The sequence below is a fragment of the Salvelinus namaycush genome, chromosome 10 (assembly GCF_016432855.1).
Source record: "Salvelinus namaycush isolate Seneca chromosome 10, SaNama_1.0, whole genome shotgun sequence".
In the NCBI taxonomy this organism is placed as follows: Eukaryota; Metazoa; Chordata; class Actinopteri; order Salmoniformes; family Salmonidae; genus Salvelinus; species Salvelinus namaycush.
In genome coordinates this window covers 23,766,595-23,785,275 of record NC_052316.1, presented here as the reverse complement: position 1 = coordinate 23,785,275, position 18,681 = coordinate 23,766,595, and the positions used below count along the sequence as shown (strand labels likewise).

Sequence of the window (18,681 nt, the reverse complement as noted above, 5' to 3'; positions counted from 1 at the left end):
ATGCAGCCTAGTTGTAATCCAATCATTGGAATTCCATGGAGAACACATCATCCCCTGCTGTGGCTTCTGTCAACTGCCTCGGGGGATGAAAAAGGCAATTTCCCAATTTTTACGCATTTATGGTACACTATGCATACAGGCAGTAACATATGAAAGGGCTGACATTTGTGTGTGGTTTTGAATGTAATATTTACGGGTGAATTGGCCTGTAGAACATTACAAGACATAAAGACACTACTTGTATGTCAGAGCATTGTGAGAATACCAATCAACAGACTCAAGAAGAATCAACGTACCCAAGTCTGTCTCTCACACATACTGTGCATTATATTGGTCATATACTAAAAAGACTGATTGGATTCTATTGATTTGAGAGGAATGAGCTGTTAGCTAAATGTGGTGCAACGTATCACTTCTCACTTCTGAGATGTACTGTATGTCTTTGATGTACACTGTCATTGATGAAATTAACCTAATAAATAAATAGATTAAGATTTACCTTGAATGTATTCATGTTAATTACCCAGCCCTCCTGTTCCTCTCTGCCTGTCCCCCAGACCCTAGTGGAGGTCACCTGCTGCCCCAGACCACAGACTGGAGCAATCCCCCGTCCACCCAGCAGAAATACGTCCTCACCCTGGGCTTCAGGAGGGGACAGGACGGCAGCTTCCTCAGCAAACTCACCAGCAGGACCTGCCCCTCTTTTACAGGTACAGATACTGTACATCTCACTGACGTGTGACACTGCTGGCACACACACAACACAGAAGTTTGTTGCTAGCAGCTGTAGTCACTGATTTTATTGTCCCGGGCTACTGCAATGCTTACCAACTCTTAACTCATGTATGCCTTTTCAGTTTGTAAAACGGTTTTAAAATGTTGGCGTTTGTACATCTGTTGAAGCATGCTTGTTTTATTATGGACGTGTAACTCTGAGAACTGAGAGAGTCGATAGAGTTGTTTTCTGAAGTGGTTGCAGATGATGTAGAATATTGAAGTATGCAGACAGTTCCAAGTCACTGAACCCCCTTGACATCACACAGAGTGGTATGACTGTCACCTAACCCTTGACCTGGTGATCACGTCACACTGTCAGCTCTGTGTTCTCACAGCACCTTCATACTCACGACACCAAAGAGATCCCACATACTTTCTCTAAAACAGACACACACTTCTCAGAATGAACAAACAGCAATGCTGCCGAAAGACATTTAATATTTATTAGCGACTATTCAGGCAGGGTTGTTGCATACCACAGTACTGCAGGCTTAGCACACTAGGTTGGATGATGGTATGAAAATGGACCACAGGCTTTCAGTTCATTACATTAGTCAGCTAGTCAATTTTGGAATTAGTGGATTTGTCATTTGACCCCAGTCATCTTGCAATCATTACGTCAAGGGGGGCAGGGGAGGTGAAATATTGACACTGTTGAAATGGAACAGTAATCTAGCTTCTGTATTATGCATTTACATGACACTTCATATGGTCCACAGCAGTGGTTCCCAACTTGTTTTGGTTACTGTACCACCAACAGAATTTTGCCCTTGCTGGAGTGCCCCTGAAGTACCCCCTCATGTACATTTTACCAGTAGGCCTATGGTCTCATGAGTCTTCTTATGTACCCCTTGTGGATTGGGAACCACTGGTCTAGAAAGAGCATACAGGAGAGATGTTGTAGAATTGACTGCTCTGCACTAACAAAGATTATATTTATTTATTTATTGACTGACTGACTGACTGACTGACTGACTGACTGACTGACTGACTGACTGACTGACTGACTGACTGACTGACTGACTGACTGACTGTCTATCTATCTATCTATCTATCTATCTATCTTTGTCTGCTTGTTCAGTTCCTCGGTAGAGGAGCGCACAGACAGAGCTGAGGAGGTCAGCTGTGCTGTAGTCGTCTGCTCTGTTAAAAGGGTTGGGGGTAGGCAGGGGGGAAATCGATGCCTTTGTGTAATGTATCAAAGACATGGGCACTGCATGGGTCTGTTAAGCCATCAGTCATTTGCCGCTGGCGCAGGGGGGGTGGCTGCTGAGCTCACCATAAGGGGATGTCACCACTGCAGTGTGCGTGTGTGCTGCTGCTGCTCTGTGTGAGTCACAAACACAGAACCAGACACACCATCAATCCTGCATTGATTAGCAAACCGTAGTGTTGATTAGCTGTAATTTATTTGTGCTAAAGTAAGTTTGAGTTTAAAGCTGAGTCTGTGGATGTTGATTGTATGTTTATTTCTTTGTTTGTTCAGGACCCAGAGCCTCATTCAGCTCCAGTAGCCCAGAGGACATGGAGCGGGTGTGTGACACGTTCAGCAGGAGGATCCTACCAGTCTTAGATTTTATTAAGTGCACCAAACTAGCTGTGGGTATACGTTTACATGCTTTGAGTGGAGGAAAACAAAGCAACCATAATTGACAGAAAGATAGGTCATATTCGGTCCTTAAGCTCTACTAAAAAGAGTGGTGCTGTACTGGTAAACAAAAGGTGCTGACTGACTGAGCGTCACTGTTTATTTTACCTTTATTTATGCAAGTCAGTTAAGAACAAATTCTTATTTTCAATGACAGCCGAAGAACAGTGGGTTAACTGCCTTGTTCAGTGGTAGAACAACAGACTTTTACCTTGTCAGCTCGGGGATTCGATCTTGCAACCTATCGGTTACTAGTCCAACGCTCTAACCACTAGGCTAGCTGACACCCCACTGTGCACCACGTGTGTTATCTGTCAATTACCCTCTCCTCTTGTTAAGAACAGGCAGGATGGTGTGAAGGTCATCACGCCTTGGTCGTGGGTAGGTTGATATGGACTCATTTCCCTGTGACTTTGTAAGAGACGGCAGCAGCGTTACCAGACGGCTAGGCAGCAGCGTTACCAGACGGCTAGGTCGCAGCGTTACCAGACGGCTAGGCAGCAGCGTTACCAGACGGCTAGGCAGCAGCGTTAACAGACGGCTAGGCAGCAGCGTTACCAGACGGCTAGGCAGCAGCGTTACCAGACGGCTAGGCAGCAGCGTTAACAGACGGCTAGGCAGCAGCGTTAACAGACGGCTAGGCAGCAGCGTTACCAGACGGCTAGGCAGCAGCGTTAACAGACGGCTAGGCAGCAGCGTTAACAGACGGCTAGGCAGCAGCGTTACCAGACGGCTAGGCAGCAGCGCTACCAGACGGCTAGGCAGCAGCGCTACCAGACGGCTAGGCAGCAGCGTTACCAGACGGCTAGGCAGCACTAGTAAGAGCCTATTAAGTCAGAACTGTCTGTCATATTCTTTAAGCAACGTTTGTTCAGATGCATCACAGTATCTTAATTTCAAACGCTTTCTCTCATATTTTGTACCACGATAACAGTTCACACATAGTTTGTAATTTAATGTGGCAGTAGTATACCCACATATTTCCTAAAATCCCTGGAATTGGTGGAGTAAGAAAATGTTCTGTAATCAAGCAACAATGGTCATTTATTTTAGCTCGTTATCAGGACATAACTTTGGATCATAATTACTACATTTTCAAAGACAACATTTCCATAATGAAGATGATTTCTAGGAGGACTGTGGTGTCCTTGATGTCTTTTGTTGTTATTTGAATAATCCTTATAAAGAGGAAGACCATAGAAACATGTAAAAGGAAAGTACAGGTTATGTGGAGAGCAGAACTAAATGTACACAAGGCTCATCTCTTTGAGATATGAAAGGCACTATTGATTGTTTTTTCAAAATTATAATGTGGTGTCCTCTTATCTGCAAGAAATGTATTAACTCATAGCAGCTCTCTCTTGCTTACCTGAAGAGAACCACACACACACACATCCATACACACCCCTTTCTACTCACGTGTGTACTATAGCCATTAGTTGTACGGCTATTCAGTAATGAATTAAGGTGTGTGTTTTGAAAGGGAATGAGCAGTAATGAATGAAGTAGCATGAGCTTCAGAGTGGCTTGTAACAAAGACTTTGTGGGGAAGTTGTTTGCACTGTCGTTGTTGTTGTTGTTAAAATGTGCTTGTCCCTAGTAATTGGAGTGCTCGTTTCTTGCAGTGCAGGCCAGGCCAGTTCCCTGATTGGTGTGCTGTGTCTCGATCCTGTCTCGGGTTTACTAAGCAGCATGTGGCCTGAGGGAGTCACACAATCGAATTACACACACACGCACGCATGCACACACTTTCACACACACACACAGACATGGAGACACACACAGAGAGAGAGAGATACACGCACAGAGCGAGAGAAACACACACATGCTGCTCTCCCCCGTGGCCCCTGGCAGCATAGCTGCAGGTCAAGCGGACTCCTCGCCACCACATAGACAGCCCTGTCACCGACGAACTTGCTCTCCTCCCGCTGCTCTCAATAATTCAACTGGTTGATCACTGACCCTTTTTTCTCTTAAGATGGACAATGCAAACTAAAGAGGAGATTTCATTTGGAGCCGCACAGCACAGCTCTGGCTGTCGATTTCAGAAGCATCATAATTGTAATTACATCTGTAACACCGGCTCTATGAGATGCAGAGACACAATGGTTATTAAATTAGTCACTCTGCAGCTGAGAAGGCTCAAGGAAATCCTATTATGTTGCGATGCATCTAGACAAATGCAGCTTGAACACCCTCCAACAATTAGTGTACAATTATTTGATGTGTGCTGCATGTATTTGGTAGAGCTGTGAAGCGCGCAATGCTAAATTGTTTCATTTTAAAATCGGGATGGGTTTTTCACGTCTGCTACTTTAGATGTAGTATTTTAAAATATTTGTTCATGAAATACATCTGCATATGTTCTGGGTCTGGGTTAAACTCCTCATATAGGAACAGTATGCTAACATATAGAGATGTAGATTAAAATACTTTACAGTAGGCACCAACAATTTGATAATTTGCATAGTTTAACCAGCAACACTTAACTAATTTCAATACTGTACATAATTACAATAAAAATCAAACTCTATTGCTGCACTGTTTGCCTTGTACTGCTCTGCTCTGTAGCATCCCAAACATTGCATGCGAAGGGTAGGAGGAAGTAGTACAAAAAACGTATTATATGAAATATTCAGGGGGAGCAAAACAAAACAGCATAGCTTGAAAAGGAATGTGTTGTTTTTTCCCTCGTTGGGATGTTGAAAGTAAACCAAGAAGGGAGGCAGGCCAGGACAAACAAAACCTTGAGGTCATCGAGAGGAGAGGGAGAGGTGGGGCGTTGTCCCACAAAAAGAAAATCACAATTTTTCAACATGATTTTCAGCCTTTTGTTGCCTTGGAATAAAAGGGCTTGGGCACTTTGTCAGGTTCCAGCGGGTGGAGAAAGAACACAACGGGAGATATGCCAAAAGATATCTTCAGTGATGGATAGCTTCAGGAAGCGCCAGCTACTTAGATTAGATACCACTGGAGGAAGGACCTTTGACACTAGTCCTTATGGAACTGTGTTAACAGCTGTCAATACTCCAAAACTCAGCAAAATGCTAATCCTGCTGATGATCTATGCTCATTTGTTGTTCAATGTTTTGTAGTATACCGTGTAGTGGCCAGCAATCCCCGTTTCACCACCCCACTGTTGTCGCTTGAAAATTCAAAGGTATAATGAACCGGTACAGACAACTGCACAGTGACAGTGACATATTGAAGTCGGAAGTTTACATAGACTTAGGTTGGAGTCATTAAAACTCGTTTTTCAACCACTCCACAAATTTGTTGTTAACAAACTATAGTTTTGGCAAGTCGGTTAGGACATCTACTTTGTGCATGACACAAGTAATTTTTCCAACAATTGTTTACAGACAGATTATTTCACTTATAGTTCACTGTATCACAATTCCAGTGGGTTGACTGTGCCTTTAAACAGCTTGGAAAATTCCAGAAAATTATGTCATGGCTTTAGAGGCTTCTGATAGGCTAATTGACATCATTCGAGTCAATTGGAGGTGTACCTGTGGATGCATTTCAAGGCCTACCTTCAAACTCAGTGCCTCTTTGCTTGACATCATGGGAAAATCAAAAGAAATCAGCCAAGACCTCAGAAAAAAAATTGTAGACCTCCACAAGTCTGATTCATCCTTGGGAGGAATTTCCAAATGCCTGAAGGTACCACGTTCATCTGTACAAACAATAGTACGCAATCCCAGAACAACAGCAAAATACCTTGTGAAGTTGCTGGAGGAAACAGGTACAAAAGTATCTATATGCACAGTAAAACGAGTCCTGTGTCTACCTAACTTGAAAGGCCGCTCAGCAAGGAAGAAGCCACTGCTCCAAACCGCCATAAAGCCAGACTACGGTTTGCAACTGCACATGGGGACAAAGATCGTACTTTTTGGAGAAATGTCCTCTGGTCTGATGAAAGAAAATGGAACTGTTTGGCCATAATGACCATCGTTATGTTTGGAGGAAAAAGGGGGATGCTTGCAAGCCGAAGAACACCATCCCAACCGTGAAGCACGGGGGTGGCAGCATCATGTTGTGGGGGTGCTTTGCTGCAGGGGGGACTGGTGTACTTCACAAAATAGATGGTATCATGAGAAAATTATGTGGCTATATTGAAGCAACATCTCAAGAATCAGTCAGGAAGTTAAAGCTTGGTTGCAATGGGTCTTCCAAATGGACAATGACCCCAAGCATACTTCCAAAGTTGTGGCAAAATGGCTTAAGGACAACAAAGTCAAGATATTGGAGTTGCCATCACAGAGCCCTGACCTCAATCCCATAGAAATTTTGTGGGCAGAACTGAAAAAGCGTGTGTGAGCAAGGATGCCTACAAACCTGACTCAGTTACACCAGCTCTCTCAGGAGGAATGGGCCAAAATTCAGCCAACTTGTTGTGGGAAGCTTGTGGAAGACCACCTGACAAGTTTGACCCAAGTTAAACAATTTAAAGGCAATTCTACCAAATACTAATTGAGTGTATGTAAACTTCTGACCCACTGGGAATGTGATGAAAGAAATAAAAGCTGAAATAAATAATTATATTATTTCTATATAATTCTATAATTCTACTATTATTCAGACATTTCACATTCTTAAAATAAGGTGGTGATCCTAACTGACCTAATATATGGCATTTTACTAGGAATAAATGTCAGGAATTGTGAAAAACTGAGTTTAAATGTATTTGGCTAAGGTGTATGTAATCTTCCAACTTCAGCTGTTTGAAAAATGTGTGATTAGTGATCAACAGGGCCGAGTGAAAAGAGAGAGAAGGGGGGGTGGTTTACAAGTTTTATTCTTCACATGTTTCCTTGTTTCTCACATGCTGTGTTCGTTCCAAGACAACAGGCAGGTTTTTCCCCAGGTTCTGGGCTTGTGGAGAGGCTGCAGTATGCTGGCTACCTGGGACAGATCCAACGGAGCAGGGAGCAGACCGTCATCCTCCACCAGGCGCTGGCTGAGCTCGCTGTCGCCCCCTACCTGCAAGACCTCAGCCACGCAGATACCTCACTGGTAAGCAACCAACAGTCTCTGGCCAAACTTTGAAATGCCTACCTAGTACTGACTCATTCTCTGTGCACTGACACACAACAGGACGCAGCGACCTCAACATCACTCTGGTAATATCAGAGGCGGTACAGGGGTGGATAAGAGGTCTCTCCTAGGCCTGAGGTGGTGTTATCTAGGAGCACTTTAACAGCATACGGGCAAAAAAAAGTATAGGATAGGATAGAGAGAGAGACCTTTGCTTTCCCAGAGAGAGTAGATAACAGGAGGGAATAGGGAAACAGAAATGGAAGAGGTGGTGTATGCAAGTCTCATTCAGGTATACCGTGTGCTGTGCTGCTGAAGCTCTATAATTGCCTCTTTACTAGAATAGAGCCGCACAGTGGCTGTGATATTGCAACCAAATCTACCATGAATAGAGACCAGGAGAGAGGGGCCATGTTTGTTTAGACAACAACAGCCATGACAGCTTCTACTACCACAGATATTACAGTACAGTAAAGGGGTCGGCTGTCGCATACACTGGAGTCATGACGATATGACGGTGTGCCTCCTTTCAACAGGCAAGGAGAAAAACACATGTCCAAAATAATTATATTTCTGTCAGTGAATCAGTTTAAATACCCAGCTCTTTTAGTGGATATTTTGGCACAGTCACTCAGTACTGGGAGCTGCTCTGCCTTTAGTTCAAATATATGCTGTTAAGCAGACTCTTTTATCCAAAGTGACTTACAGTCATGCGTGGATACATTTTACATGCGGGTGATCCTGGGAATCGAACCCACTATTCTGGCGTTGGAAGCGCCATGCTCTACCAACTGAACTATAGAGTTCTCTGTGTCTTCAGTGGATGTCCGGCCGGAGACCAAAAAAAACACAGTTTTTCCGGCAAGCGCTCTCTCTCAGGAAATGTAATAATTCAGAACACACGCTGCATGTTGGTGAATTGCCCCTCAGAAAAGTGTCCTGTGTCTGGAGAAATAGAAGGGGGAAAGGTATTTGTGTTGTGAAAGCAGGTGTACCAGCCAGCCACACCTGTGTGTGTGTGTGTGTGTGTGTGTGTGTGTGTGTGTGTGTGTGTGTGTGTGTGTGTGTGTGTGTGTGTGTGTGTGTGTGTGTGTGTGTGTGTGTGTGTGTGTGTGTGTGTGCGTGCGTGCGTGCGTGCGTGCGTGCGTGCGTGCGTGCGTGCGTGCGTGCGTGCGTGCGTGCGTGCGTGCGTGCGTGCGTGCGTGCGTGCGTGCGTGCGTGCGTGCGTGCGTGCGTGCGTGCGTGCGTGCGTGCGTGCGTGCATGCGTTTTTGGTTTTACTATCTTAATGGGGAAATTTCAGCACTTCACCGGTCCCCACAAGGGAAAAGGCTTTTGCTCACAGTAAGGGTTATGCTTATGCTTACAATAAGGGGTAAGGGTATGGGTTAGGTTAAGGGTTAGTTTAAAAAAATATATATATTTCACCTTTATTTAGACCCAAACTGCTACAGACCTATATCTATCCTACCCTGTCTTTCTAAGGTCTTCGAAAGCCAAGTTAACAAACAGATTACCGACCATTTCGAATCCCACCGAACCTTCTCCGCTATGCAATCTGGTTTCAGAGCAGGTCATGGGTGCACCTCAGCCACGCTCAAGGTCCTAAACGACATCATAACCGCCATCAATAAGAGACATTACTGCACAGCCGTATTCATCGACCTGGCCAAGGTTTCGACTCTGTCAATCACCACATTCTTATTGGCAGACTCGACAGCCTTGGTTTCTCAAATGATTGCCTCGCCTGGTTTACCAACTACTTCTCAGATAGAGTTCAGTGTGTCAAATCGGAGGGCCTGTTGTCCGGACCTCTGGCAGTCTCTATGGGGGTGCCACAGGGTTCAATCCTCGGGCCGACTCTCTTCTCTGTATACATCAATGATGTTGCTCTTGCTGCTGGTGATTCTCTGATACACCTCTACGCAGACGACACCATTCTGTATACATCTGGCCCTTCTTTGGACACTGTGTTAACAAACCTCCAAACGAGCTTCAATGCCATATAACACTCCTTCCGTGGCCTCCAATTGCTCTTAAATGCATGCTATTCAACCGATCACTGCCCGCACCTGCTCGCCCGTCCAGCATCACTAGTAGTGATGCTGGACGGCTCTGACTTAGAATACGTGGACAACTACAAATACCTAGGTGTCTGGTTAGACTGTAAACGCTCCTTTCAGACTCACATTAAGCATCTCCAAAATTAAGCATCTCCAAAATTAAATCTAGAATCGGCTTCCTATATCGCAAAAAAAGCATCCTTCACTCATGCTGCCAAACATACCCTCGTAAAACTGACCATACTACCGATCCTCGACTTCGGTGATGTCATCTATAAAATAGCCTCCAACACTCTACTCAACAAACTGGATGCAGTCTATCACAGTGCCATCTGTTTTGTCACCAAAGCCCCATACACTACCCACCATTGCGACCTGTACGCTCTCGTTGGTTGGCCCTCGCTTCATACTCGTCGCCAAACCCACTGGCTTACAGGTTATCTACAAGTCTCTGCTAGGTAAAGCCCCGCCTTATCTCAGCTCACTGGTCACCATAGCAGCACCCACTCGTAGCACGCGCTCCAGCAGGTATATCTCACTGGTCACCCCCAAAGCCAATTCCTCCTTTGGTAATTTTTCCTTCCAGTTCTCTGCTGCCAATGACTGGAACGAACTGCAAAAATCTCTGAAGCTGGAAACACTTATCTCCCTCACTAGCTTAAAGCACCAGCTGTCAGAGCAGCTCACAGATTACTGCACCTGTACATAGCCATCTATAATTTAGCACAAACAACTACCTCTTCCCCTACTGTATTTATTTATGTATTTTGCTCCTTTGCACCCCATTATTTCTATTTGTACTTTGCACATTCTTCCACTGCAAATCTACCATTCCAGTATTTTACTTGCTATATTGTATTTACCTCGCCACCATGGCCTTTTTTTGCCTTTACCTCCCTTATCTCACCTCATTTGCTCACATTGTATATAGACTTATTTTTCTACTGTATTATTGATTGTATGTTTTGTTTATTCCATGTGTAACTCTGTGTTGTTGTATGTGTCGAATTGCTATGCTTTATCTTGGCCAGGTCGCAGTTGCAAATGAGAACTTGTTCTCAACTAGCCTACCTGGTTAAATAAAGGTGAAATAAATAAAATAGGTTAAGGGTTAGTGCTGCAAATAAATGGGCTCCAAAGTGCAGCCCCATGTATATTACCTCCTCCCACGCACCTTGATGGATGCAAGCAGGTCACCCGTGATACAGGTCGGTATTCGACATCCATCCATGTCTAAGGTCGTCGGGAGATGACATGGAAAACGGCCACTAGGGGCAACAGTGAGCGCTGTTACCTTCAAGTAGGTTTTGGTTTTGCTATGGCATTGTGCGCGGGTATGGTGGATGGGCATTAGCATCTGCCTCTGGTTCCAAAGGTTGCATATTTGAATTCAGTAATACAACGTTTTTTTGGGGTTTTAAGCCTGTCCCAAACCTTAACCCATTCGGAGTTAATGCCTAACATTAAGAATTTGGCGTTAATGGCTAAACTTTACCTAAACACTTAGAAATGTAACATTTGAGAAACATGGATGAATGTTCAATTCTGATGTGAGACTGAGAGGTTGTTGGATGGACGAGTGCTGTTTGTCAATTTGTCCACATTGTCTCCCCTAGCCCACCGCTGCTGTGAAAGGCCACAGCATCCAGGCTTCTCTCCATGTAGAAAAAAGACAAGATGGCAGCCCTCATTGTATGAGGAATGAGTTGTAAAAATAATCATCCGACAAATGATTTTTTAATTAGCTTTTAAGTCTGTGTTTAGAGAAGTTATTGCTGGTGTGTGAATTGCGCTCTGATAATCTTTATCTCGGGCCCACAGCTGCAGGCTCTAATGGCAGACACCATGGACACCCTTGAAGGAAGGCGGACTGATAGAGAACGTGTGTGGAATGAAATGCAAAAGGTAAATAGAGAGAAAGGAAAATGACAATGAGAGCGACGAGGGGATGGAAATACCAACGTCTACACTGTACCCTCCAAACACACGCTTAGCATTCTTCCAACAAAATCTAAATGATGATTTGACATATCAAATCAGGAAAAAATATATATATATTTTGCTTTGGGATATCCTTGTGGCACGCCTGTCACCTCTATTAAGATGAACAATGCCTGCTGAACTTTCAAATGGCATGGCTCCCAGGAGGGAGAGGCCCATTTCATTTTCAGACCAAATTATTTTCTTTGTTAATTAGTGAGGCTTTGGCATTTCATCTCACTACGGTACGTAGTACTGCAAACAGACTTGGCTTGAGAACAAAACCCAGTGTAAAGCTACTGAGATACTGTAATGCAGATCAGCGTATAAACATCAAGTCCTGTAGGGCTGGAGCCTCGTTGGACAGCTGGAAATCAAAGATAAATCACATTACAATATCCCTGATTGCATTTCCATGCTCTCTGTCATGTGTGGAGTTGTTTCCTGGTGCCTGGTGGGTATGGGAGGGGGGTTGACGCAGGGCAGTGCAGTGCATCACTGGGTCAGTCTCTCTCACACCCAGTGGAGCATGACCACAGCCGTTAGTGATGGGCTGTATTAATCATGCACACACATTGACATACACACATACTTTATCTCACACACACACACACACACACACATACTCACACCTTAAATTCCACTGCCACAGGCTGAGCCCAGCGCTGGTGGATGGGTCTTTTCACTCCCTATCTGACCCATACATCATTCCTATGCAGAGTCTGTCAAACTGAGCAGGAAGGGGCTGGGCTGGCAAGCTGTTTCTGTTTCAATGTTTAAACATGTAATGGATGGAGTAATAGTTGTAATTTACTTGAATTATTCAATGGGACATTATAGTACTTCCCTATTTTGATATTTAACTGATTTTCACTGAAAGGTCAAGCTTTACTTACGATAACTAACATCACATTTTCTTACTCAAGACTATATTATTGGTTAGTCACCCTGAATTTATTGTGCATGTTGAATTCACATTGTAATTTACCGTCATTGTAGCGGGTGTAATTTTCGCTGAGTTATCTGCACTGTGTCTAAAATCAGTTGTTAAACTAAGATATGTAAGGCCTTAAGGCTGTGGAAGAAAATGGAAGCACTGCAAGCAATGTAGGCTACCTTATCCTCCATTCAGCCATGCCATCTCTCAAGTATTTTATGTAAGGGCCATTTCTACTGTTACTGTATGCGCAAATTAGCCAGTGCTAGCATACATGCACCCATCCACTCTATAAAGTGCATAAGGTCATAAAATCTCCCATCCTCAGACCTGTAAAATCTATAATCAATGCACGCCAGTATTTGCTTCATATATCCTGAGAGTGACAACCAACCTTTTCTCAACACAATAATTTATTGAGTGCGGCTACTCGACGCCTAGAGAAATATTAGAGGTGGCAAGTTAATTTTCCCTTCGGCTCTCTTCAACTGGCATAAATCAGCAGGGCATTAACTAACAAATAGAAATGACGACTTGATTCTGACACAGGTCTGCATACACATTGTTTTCCTGTTTGTTTTTGGCCAGTCATTATAAGGACATTGGCCCTTGCTGTAAATAAATTACATAAAAATAACTGCACTTTCCCCAGCTCCGGCAGACGGACGGCATCTATGTTTTCCGCTCCATAAAATATCTATAAGGAATGTGGAATGCACCGCAGCGCTGTAGTGTTTTACTCAAATTTCAGAATATTTCCAACCCCTCCCTGGAAAGATGGAAAAGCTTAAGAGCAGTGCATCTGTGAGTGCTTGTACAGGAGTCTGTGCTCAAACAACACAAAGCAAAACTACAAAGTAGTCCTAAACTGTGACTCACCACAAAGTTTCATTTTTATTGATTTAGAAACTCATTTGACTTAGGAACAGTGAAAAGGTCACTAAATATTTTAAGGGCTGTATTGACTGGGCTAGTTTGAATACATTGACTGTCAGTCGATAGGGTAACACTCCGTCACCGTGGTGATGAGGGCTGACAGGTTTGATAGACACTTTGACAGGTGTCATATCACAGCTCAGCTCCTTGGGCATGGCATGGCAGCCTCCATAGACACACACAAAGATACTCTAACACACACATCATTTTTGTTGTTGTATTGTGTTTGTATATCGTACATTTGTGTGACTGTTCTTGTGTATCAGTGTTTTGTTACTTCCTGGACCCCAGGAAGAGTAGCTGCTGCTTCTGCAAAAGATAATTGGGATCCAAATAAACAAATAGATAGATAGCACAGCCACCTCAGTCAGCCCTGGGCCCTCTGAAGTTGCTGCTGTTTTCATATAGAAAGGGGTGCAGATGCGGCCTACACACCAATGGAGAGGCTAATTGTTGTTCAAATGGAGTCCCAGGTTCTAAGATGCATGGTAGGGAAGTGTGGAGAGTGTATGTAGGGTGAGAAAGTGCAGGATGGGGTTGAACCAGTCAATGTCTCAGCCCCATTTCTCCTGCTCTGAGTTTAGGTGAATCCCCAGGGTATGGCTGTGGAGTTGTGTCTCAGATCCCACTAATAGAAACAGACACCCCAGCACCACCACCTCCACCATCAGACTGGCTCCTCTGTCAGTCACAACACACACATCCCTCTCTCACCCTGTCTCTTTCCGTCTCTCTATATTGTATCTCCCCTCTATCTCACTGTTTCTCTTTCAGTTTCTTTCATTCTTTTATTTCCCCCACTCTCTCTCCTTCGCTCTCACCTCAGCCTCACTTTGAGTGCTCCCTCTCCATCTCTCCCCGGTACTCCAAATAGGCTTTTGTAAATTCATCTCTTCATCATACATTCACTTTCATATTTCACTCCCTTTCTCCTCCTCCCTTTCTCCGGTATGAGCGCGGGCTGGGCACAGTAAATTCCCACGCCAAGCCTTCACCTCACAAATGAATGAGGGAGGTACAGGCCAAACCCTACATCTCTACCAGGTAATTACTTCCCTGGTGGGGCAGAGAGGAGAGGAGGGGTTGAGCTGCTGGGCTTGGCTCGCAACACACAATCTATATAACCTCACGCTCCTCTGGAAAATCGGTCTTCACGTGAAAAGTGTTAGTTATTGCTTATAGCACATTGTAACTTGTTCTGTTCTCTTGTGTTTTGAATTGTTTCCTGCTCAGGTGGGGATGTTGGAGGATCTGTTGTTCCAACTGGAGGAGACCTATCTGAAGAACAAGGCTCAAAGGGCCAGTAGGAAGCAGAGGGTCGGGGTCCAGGGGGCGGAGGGGAAAGCCAGAGGAAGACCCAAAGCAGGGGTCAAAATAGGGGCCAAAGGAGGGGGTACAGTGGTGACGGACAAGGCCAAAGTCCGTCCCACTGAAACCCAGCAGGAGACAGCAGTAGCACCAATGACCTTACCAGATCCATGATCTGCAGGCCAGGACAGTGGAGGCCCGAAGTCGTCCTCATCCTCAAAATGAATGGACACCCTCCTCTTCCCTCTCAAAAAGCCTCATCTTCAGTCCCAGCATCTTTCACATCATTACTCTAGGCTGGCAGAAATAAATGGACTCTGCAGCCTTGCTTTCACTCTGATTCAGGGTCTGTTTTTAACACTCCTCCTTGTTGACTCGTTAAGATAGCGTCTCTAGCCCCACCTCTAGATGAAAGACCTCGCTGATTCAAACGTGTGGGACTGTTCAATGTATACACAAGGAGATGTTTTCATGTTTAAACTCGCTAATTTATGATTGTTCATGCAAGTTGTAATATGACAGATGGTTTGTAAACACAAACAAATCCATATGGTGCAGTAGCATGATCATAATGATGTATGCATTCCCATTATGGGATTCACAGCAAATCCGGCTCCAGATTCTGATGTTTTGGAAACTGTCTAACATGAAACAACCTTCATTAAATCACATTATCTTTATCATTATGTTTGGTTAACTAACAAGAAATACAAAACCTTTTTCCACAAAACCTTTTTACACTCAATCCTTAGGAGGAAAAGAAAAGGGATTCAAATAAAACAAACATGCTTCCTCCTGAAGTAGCTAGCTGGAAACAGCAGCATAAACACTTTGTGTACAGTATGATGACCATGTTACTACAGTCTGGAGTATCACAGTCATTTCAATGCCAAATGTGCAGTTTGGGGATTGATCGGGCAGGGCAAAACCTTGTGAGTAAACACAATCAGTGGGGCCCTCGTCACTCACGTGGCCACTTCTGATCCATCAACTGGCCGGTCAGCACCGGCTTCCCAAAGTAGTTCCTCTGGGACAGCCAATCAGAGGCGCTCTGTGCTATCGACAGCTGCTTTCTCTCTTTCTCTCTCCTGTTATCTACTCTCTCTGGGAAAACAAAGGCTTGTCTCTTTCTCTCTTTTCCACATTTCCCTATTTGAGGATTCATTCAGGGTTCCTACTCTACAGTACAGTGTTTCTCTCTATCTCTCTCTTTCTCATCCCACCCTCCATCTGTCTCTTACTTCCTCCGTTTCCGTTCAGATGGGTGCTTAATACCTTGGGGATTCTGTTGACACCCGAGTCGGCATAAGCAATGTTGTGATCAGCAATATGGGCATGCATTATTTTATTCGCTGAATAAATTAATGGCATTTATTGAATGGTCGGGGATAGAAAACGTTGGCATAGGTACTGTATTGGCATCTTTAAAAGATTAATTATGCCCGGTGTAGTTTCCATTTGGTAAACAATTATTATAATCCAAGCCTACATGCATATTTAATGAACACATTGAAGGCCATAGCCTTGATTTTCACTTTTGTGTAAAGCTGTTTATATGAAAATGGTTAGAATGGCGATATATGAATACTAATGTGGTTAGTTATTTTTTGTGTTTTAATTAGTGTACTGTTTTGCAGTGTTGCCTCACTGCCTGTTGTTGCCCCACTGCCTGTTGTTGCCTCACTGCCACATGTCTAGGCTGTAGCTCAGTGGGCTAACACAGTTTTGTGGCACACTGTTGACATGGGTTCACACTGATGCCTGGTTCAGAATTGGTCAGTTGATGTCTATTAGCTGCTGGAGTTGATGTAAAGTGGAAGAGGTCATAGAGTCCTTGAGTAGAATGGAACTGTCATGGCGATGGTGTGATCATGTTTTTTACAGTTTTTACTAATTGGTGTGCGAGCATCAAGTACCAAATGTAATTATTTATTGTTGAATGAAGAACCGCGTCTTGACAGACCAGGGCCCGGTTTCCCGAAGTGTTTTACGATGCATCTTTTATATATTTAAAATATATATATTATTAGCCCATCCAGCACACCCCCTCTTCAGTTTTTACAGCTTTTTTGTTACGTACTTGTGTGTGTGTATACATACACACACACACTACCATTCAAAAGTTTGGGGTCAGTTAGAAATGTCCTTGTTTTTGAAAGAAAAGCAAAAATAAATTGTCCATTAAAATAACATAAAATTGATCGAAATACAGCAGGGACATTGTTAATGTTGTAAATGACTATTGTACCTGGAAATGGCTGACTTTTAATGGAACATCTACATAGGCCTACAGAGGCCCATTACCAGCAACCATCACTCCTGTGTTCCAATGGCACGTTGTGTTAGCTAATCCAAGTTGATCATTTTTAAAGGCTAATTGATCATGAGAAAAGCCTTTTGCAATTATGTTAGCACAGCTGTAAACTGTTGTTTTGATTAAAGAAGCAATAAAACTGTCCTTCTTTAGACTAGTTGAGTATCTGGAGCATCAGCATTTGTGGGTTTGATTACAGGCTCAAAATGGCCAGAAACAAATAACTTTCTTCTGAAACTCGTCAGTCTATTCTTGTTCTGAGAAATTAAGGCTATTCCATGTGAGAAATTGCCAAGAAACTGAAGATCTCGTACAACGCTGTGTACTAGACCCTTCACAGAACAGCGCAAACTGGCTCTAACCAGAATAGAAAGAGGAGTGGGAGGCCCCAGTGCACAACTGAGCAAGAGGACAAGTACATTAGACTGTCTAGTTTGAGAAACAGACGCCTCACAAGTCCTCAACTGGCAGCTTCATTCAATAGTACCCGCAAAACACCAGTCTCAACGTCAACAGTGAAGAGGCGACACCAGGATGCTGGCCATCCTAGGCAGAGTTCCTCTGTCCAGTGTCTGTGTTGTTCTGCCCATATTAAGCTTTTCTTTTTATTGGCCAGTCTGAGATATAGCTTTTTCTTTGCAACTCTGCCTAGAAGGTCAGCATCCTCGAGTCGCCTCTTCACTGTTGACGTTGAGACTTGTATTTTGCGGGTACTGTTTGATGAAGCTGCCAATGAACCTGCCAGTTGAGGACTTGTGAGGTGCCTTTTTCTCAAACTAGACACTCTAATGTACTGTACTTGTTCTCTTGCACCAGCAAAGCACCATCACACCTCCTCCTCCATGCTTCACGGTGGGAACCACACATACGGAGATCATCCGTTTACCGACTCTGCGTCTCACAAAGACACAGCGGTTAGACCCCAAAATCTAATTAGGAATCATCAGACCAAAGCAGTGGCGGTTCTAGCTTGTATGGCTCCCTGAGCGAACCCCCCGAGACAAAACGCACCATTCTGCACTAACTGTAATTTTTATTCAGACATTTGGAACAACACAAATAAATAATCATAACATATAACATTTAAAACTATATAAATATAAAAATATATACAAAAATAAGACTCATAAATATAAAAAATAAGTAACAAAGAGAAATAGAAACATTTGTGTTGATTTGGAACTCATCCCCCAACAGAATCTCAAATATATTTTGATTTGTTTAACACTTCTTTGGTTACTACATGATTCCATATGTGCTATTTCATAGTTTCAATGTCTTCACTATTATTCCACAGTATAGACAATAGTAAAAATAAAGAAAAACCCTTGAATGAGTAGACGTGTCCAAACTTTTGACTCGGTTTCATTTTAAGCATGTTTTTATACTTGCATCAATTGCAAAGACATTGGCAACTTTATATTTGTAGTCAACTTTGTTTTGAAGTTATCAGGTGTTAGCAGTCTATGTTTAGTGGAGATCTTCTGTGTATAAAGTACGTGGGAGGGCAAAAAATTATCTAACGACACGCTTAGCTGTTCTACGAGTGGTCTTGGCTGTTCTACGAGGCGGGCGTTAGATTACGAGCGTTTTCAAGTGCAACGTATATAACGATGGTTTTGGGAAACAGCTCAGAGATTTAACGATGCTCCTATGAAGGTTCTAACAATGAACTTAGT

General features: G+C 43.6%; 1 protein-coding gene across 1 annotated transcript in view; it reads left to right on the top strand.

The window, feature by feature from the left end:
- The window catches only part of LOC120054260 (spermatogenesis-associated protein 16-like), a 48,583-nt gene extending 33,721 nt beyond the window's left edge, over positions 1 to 14,862 (top strand). The window contains exons 6-10 of the mRNA XM_039001684.1: positions 558 to 710; positions 2,264 to 2,376; positions 7,280 to 7,444; positions 11,349 to 11,432; positions 14,614 to 14,862. Of these exons, the coding sequence (XP_038857612.1) occupies positions 558 to 710; positions 2,264 to 2,376; positions 7,280 to 7,444; positions 11,349 to 11,432; positions 14,614 to 14,862 (764 nt within the window). The remainder of the gene's footprint in view (positions 1 to 557; positions 711 to 2,263; positions 2,377 to 7,279; positions 7,445 to 11,348; positions 11,433 to 14,613) is intronic.
- The last annotated feature ends 3,819 nt before the right edge of the window (positions 14,863 to 18,681 follow it).